Genomic DNA, 5,124 nt, shown 5'->3' on the forward strand with positions numbered 1-5,124 from the left:
GTGCAAGTCTGATATTGTGCAAAGGTTTCAAACTATTTCTAATATCTTTAGTTTTTGCTTCCAAGCAGCCAGACTTTCCTGTGTTGCTCTGGGCTTTTCTGAAGATCTCTCAAAGTTTTCCTTTAGATTTTTGCTGCTTTTTCTCTTATTTTCAGCCTGACTCTTGTATTAAACCATGGCAGCATATTCCACTGTGTGCATTAAAAATGAGGGAGTGGAGGACAAAAGACTAAACCTTGGACATGAAGAACTTTTCTCCATCAGGTGAATAATATCTGAAAGCTATTTCCTGACCTGAAACATGAATCATCCTTCAGGTATTAGGTTATTGGTTAAAAGCTACAGCTTCGTTGGTGCAAAAATATTGGTTTAAATTCATCAAACTGTGTTTTGTTTGGTATATTTTTGTGAATTCACTTAAAAATGAATCAAAATCGTGTCTTAAAGATGGACTACTGGTATCAAAATGTCTTAAGATCCAACCCCTTAACAGTCTTTGTTCCACTGGTGGGAAAAAACGGTGCTGTTTCTGCCTTTAAATGTTTCCAGACACTATCAGGGGCTTTTACTTTGAAAATCATTATTTTGACCATTTACTCCAGTCCTTACCTTTAACATGACACCCTTACATAAAATAATAAAAAATGTGAAACGGCTTTTAAGAAATTTCAGGGGCGACTGTTATCAAAAGATGTCAATTAAACTGATTCATTCTGTGAGTTTAAGATGTTTTTTTTAGGTCAGAGTTATTTGGCAATAAAATATTAACAAAAGACCTTTTCGGATTGATATGGCAATAGTCAGGAATTCAACTGAAAATGAGAAAAACTAAAAAACTAAAAAATAATAACCTATCAGAAAGCCTGGAGTTCGTATATATATTCGTATATATTTATATTTAAAGACCATTTTAAATCATCACATGAACATTTGGCTGCTTAGAAGCCAAACCCAAATAAATGAAGTGCTGAAGACTTTTGCACAGCCCCGTCCCTTCGCAGACTCACTCCGTAGTTGTAGAGAGCGATCCAGGCCGGCTGGTGCAGGCTGTTGATGAGCAGTGAGAGATAGGCCTGCTGGAAGGGGTCCGTCACGGTGGCCAGGGTCCCGTTCAAAGACTCACAGAGGTACAGGGCGCCGGTCCAGTCCAGCCGCTTCCTCACGACCCGGTACGTGACCCCGCCCAGCTCCAGGGGCTTCGACAGYGAGCCGGGGATGAGGGGCGGAGCCGGGGGCAGACTTTGATCTTAAAGGAGATGAAATGATTCAGTTCTCTGCTGTCGCTCTGCCTCGTGGTTCTTACAGAGTCCGGTACCTTGTGGTCTTTGACAGATGAAGCCGTTGCTCTCCATCTCACAGGCCCGGGAGGCCCACATGCCCGTTTTCTTCTCTGGGTTCCCGTGAATCATCACCACGCAGTTTCCCTGAGGTAGGAAGTGACATCATCAACACAGCAACAAACTAGAGCCTGATGGAAAACACAGATAGCATTGTTTGTTAGTGAATACCGGCGTTTTGTTGTGATGGGGTCCGCTGTTATCGAGCGGCTCTCCGGGAGCCCAGTTGGTGTAGCTGAGAAGTCCGGACTTGCTCCACTGGAACTGGCCGTTGGCGTCTGAGGTCAGCCCCACCCAGAGGTCCACGCTGACGTTCTTTAACAGGGTGGTGAGGAAAGCTGCGAGGGAGAGAATCGGGTCGCGTCAAGCGTTCTTTACGTTCCAGGCTCGTGATTCTCTGCTCCAGTTACCTTGAAGCAGATGATTGGGGACCACCGCCAGCATGCCCCTCTGAGAATCACATTTCAGCTTGGCTGCAGACCAGGTGACCCGGATGGACTCAAACACCTTAAAACACTGCAGACAGAGTGGAAAGCGAAGTTAAGCGTCATTTTCCGGGTCGTTGTTTGGTTGCATCATGGAAGGGAAATGAAATGAAACCTTATGTTGGTAAGAAAACCATTTGTCTGGACATCCTGATGGAGAATGAGGAGCTGATGGAGTTGGAGGTGCGGTCCCTGTAACGTTCACTCTCTTACAGATGTAAGGCAGGTCAGAGAGACACTTCTGATCGGCCCAGTCACCTGTCCACACGGGAAGAAAAACAATAAAACATCCAAAGACACCTGCCGTTAGCCTGTTTAATTTCTTTAAGGCTACGTCCACATCGCAGGTCTAAATGCTCAGTTCTGATTTTTTGAAAAAAATCTGTGAGCGTTCACTTTATTTGAGCTCTCTGAATTGTCTAAAATAATAGTTTCGTCCAAATCATCAACATGTCTGCTGATCATAATATTCTATTACAGAGGCTTGAACTTGATATATTATTACAGAAACAGCTCAAAAATTTTTTTAGTTGTTTCTAATTGATAATTCCAGTTTGTAAATATTCAAATGTTAACCAGAATTAATCATCGAGTTCCTCAGGGTTCAGTGCTTGGACCAATCCTCTTTACTTTATATATACTGATATATTTATATATGAGTTGAAAAGGAGGTGCCGTGGATTAGGGTTGGGCGATATTRCCAAAAAAATTAATCACGATTAATTGTGGTATTTAGCCGATAACGATTAATTTGATGATTAATCCCCTGGAGTCCCTGGACACCCTTATGTCCTGGTTACATGACTAATTTAGTGGGAAAGATTTACTCTTCATAAAAATCTGTTTCAAATTGTGTCAAAATCACAGACTTCAGGTATAATTAAAATTTTCAATTGTGTCGATAGATAAATTACAGAACTTTTTTAAAAATGTTTATCATATTTGAAGCGGAGAGGAGCACCGAGCAGACTGACCGGGGAAATATCCAGTCTGTCTGACTGGTGGCATTAATCGTRTTAATCGTCAAGTGCCAAAAAATAATCGATTAATGTTYYTCTGACGATTAATTGCACACGATACGATTATGCCCAACCCTACCGTGGATGCAGAGCAGGAGCAAAGAGGAGAGAGAGGAGGAAGTTCAAACCATCTCTTCCATCAATCCTGAGATACACCTCATAAAAGGGGTGGGGCTTGTGGAGTTACAATTGGTCGTTGGGTAACAAGTTGGACGAACTCCAAGCCCTAAAAAACCCCAGCTAGAGTATCAGGAATGCGGCATTATGTGTTTCACTGAGACATGACTGCAAGATTACATCCCTGACTCCAGCGTCTCTCTGCCAGGCTTTCTGACCATACAAGGACAAAACTGAGCACCCTCTTCATARGACTGCCAYTACAWCAGAGGGTCTTCAGTCAAGGCTTCTTCAGATCCGCTGTAAAATGGACCGCTACAGGAGAACCTTCCAGCACACAGCCATCAGTAAGATGCCAGGATAATATGAGTTACAGCAACGTTTAATTTCCCTTTGGGATTAATAAAGTATTGTCGAATTGAATTGAATAAGCTTCCACTACGTAAAGTTATTAAACAGCATGGGATAAATGTTCACTGTTATGCTGATGATACTCAGTTATATATTTATCCATGAAACCTAATGAATCCAATCAGTTAAAATAAATAAATAAACTAAAATGAATTTAACTATATTTTAAATATGACATGCAGAAGAAGACAACACATTCAACTCACTGTCAACAGAAGTCAACATGGATGCTACATGTTAGCATGTCGATTATGAAGCTGTTTTGCAATCAGAGCCGATTAAATATTTATCTGACATGCGGCTCCATTACAGCATGTATTTTTGGAACGAGAGTTGATGTGCTGAAAGTAAAACATCGATCCAGTAACTTTATTATCAATACGGTCCGAGACCGACGTTACTTTCATTTAATTTCTGTGGATTCTCAGTCATCCAGGACATGGAAAATTAAAYGWAAAAAGGTGAAGCAATTGGTTTTCTGTTCTATAAAGGAAGACATGTGGCAGCGCTACAAGATGTAAACTGCACCAGGTTGGTATCAATGCTCTAAATACTCGGATCGACCCGTATACCCCCACCTCTCTGATGTAAAAGTCAGCATTCACACTGCAGTCACACCGAAAACCATCAGATATGTTTCCAATTCAGTACCACAAACTGAAAAGACCTGGGCCAGATGTGCCTGCAGCGTGAACGCAGCCTTTATCTTCGGACGATCTTACCTTTGCTGGCAGACATGTGGACGCATTTGCGATCGCGGCTGAGCGGGTGTGGCCTGCCGAGCGCCCACGAAACGTAATTGAGCACAGAGTGGTCAGACCAGCGGAAACGCCCGTCRTTTTCAAAGGTGTGAAGCCCGAGCCACCACTTATCACCCTCCACCTTCACCATCTGACGGGGAGATGGAAGAGTACAGGAGAGGCGATACATAACTGTAAAAACGTCACCCGTTCAGGAGATTTGTTTCAAACTTAGTGAAAAAGCGTGGCGTACCTTGTCTAAGGTGTTTGCCAGGAATGCCTGTTCATCCTTGGAGTGAACCGAGGTGAGAGAGGAATCAAACCAGGAGCAGATCCTCTGGGCCTGATCCCAGGTGGTGCGATGGTCAAAGAATTTATACTCAGCCTCCTGGAAGGGGATCCATTCTGGTGAACTGGTACCTGAGAAATAAGTTTAAAAAAAGGTGAAATCACACAAACACACTTACAGAAAATAAAATGTCCGTTTGCAAAGATAAAATCCAATTAAAGAAGACATATCCTGCTTCTAAATCCTTCTTTTTAACATTTAAATCCTTCAATTGGGGTATAAATAAAGTGGAACTGCAATGCTTTGCTCTGAATTCCTCCTTATTGCAACTCCACAAGCCCCGCCCCTTTTATGAGGTGTATCTCACATCAACTCACTCTGAGGCTGTCTCTTTAAATCTAAACGAGGCGCTTTACATCCCGCCCCCCTCCAGCTTCCAGAGCGGTTCATTCTAGTTTGAAAGAGGGGTTTGCGGTTGTATAGCAGCGCAGAAATGTTTATTTACAAATGAATTAAAAGATGTCAACAAGGGTAAACTTCATCCATCCTTACATGTTGGAGCCAGAGTCTGACCCAGAACCAGAGGAGAATGAAGACCACCAAACTTTGGTTGGTAAGTCAAGACCTGATTTATGAATGAATGAAATGAAAATATCTTTATTTCAAAACAGATAAAACAAACAAACAAAAATGTGTAAATATCTATATACATATACTGTATATGAA

At 42.1% G+C, this 5,124-nt stretch overlaps 1 protein-coding gene across 1 annotated transcript in view; it reads right to left on the reverse strand.

Moving 5' to 3' along the window:
* mrc2 (mannose receptor, C-type 2) overlaps positions 1–5,124 on the reverse strand; it is a gene marked incomplete in the record, with an annotated part of 43,622 nt that overhangs the window by 4,819 nt on the left and 33,679 nt on the right. The window contains 7 exon segments of the mRNA XM_014022751.1: positions 1,008–1,246; positions 1,316–1,424; positions 1,509–1,675; positions 1,748–1,853; positions 1,938–2,080; positions 4,092–4,260; positions 4,363–4,529. Of these exon segments, the coding sequence (XP_013878205.1) occupies positions 1,008–1,246; positions 1,316–1,424; positions 1,509–1,675; positions 1,748–1,853; positions 1,938–2,080; positions 4,092–4,260; positions 4,363–4,529 (1,100 nt within the window).

This window comes from Austrofundulus limnaeus, unplaced genomic scaffold (assembly GCF_001266775.1).
Source record: "Austrofundulus limnaeus strain Quisiro unplaced genomic scaffold, Austrofundulus_limnaeus-1.0 Scaffold4, whole genome shotgun sequence".
NCBI classification, from domain to species: Eukaryota; Metazoa; Chordata; class Actinopteri; order Cyprinodontiformes; family Rivulidae; genus Austrofundulus; species Austrofundulus limnaeus.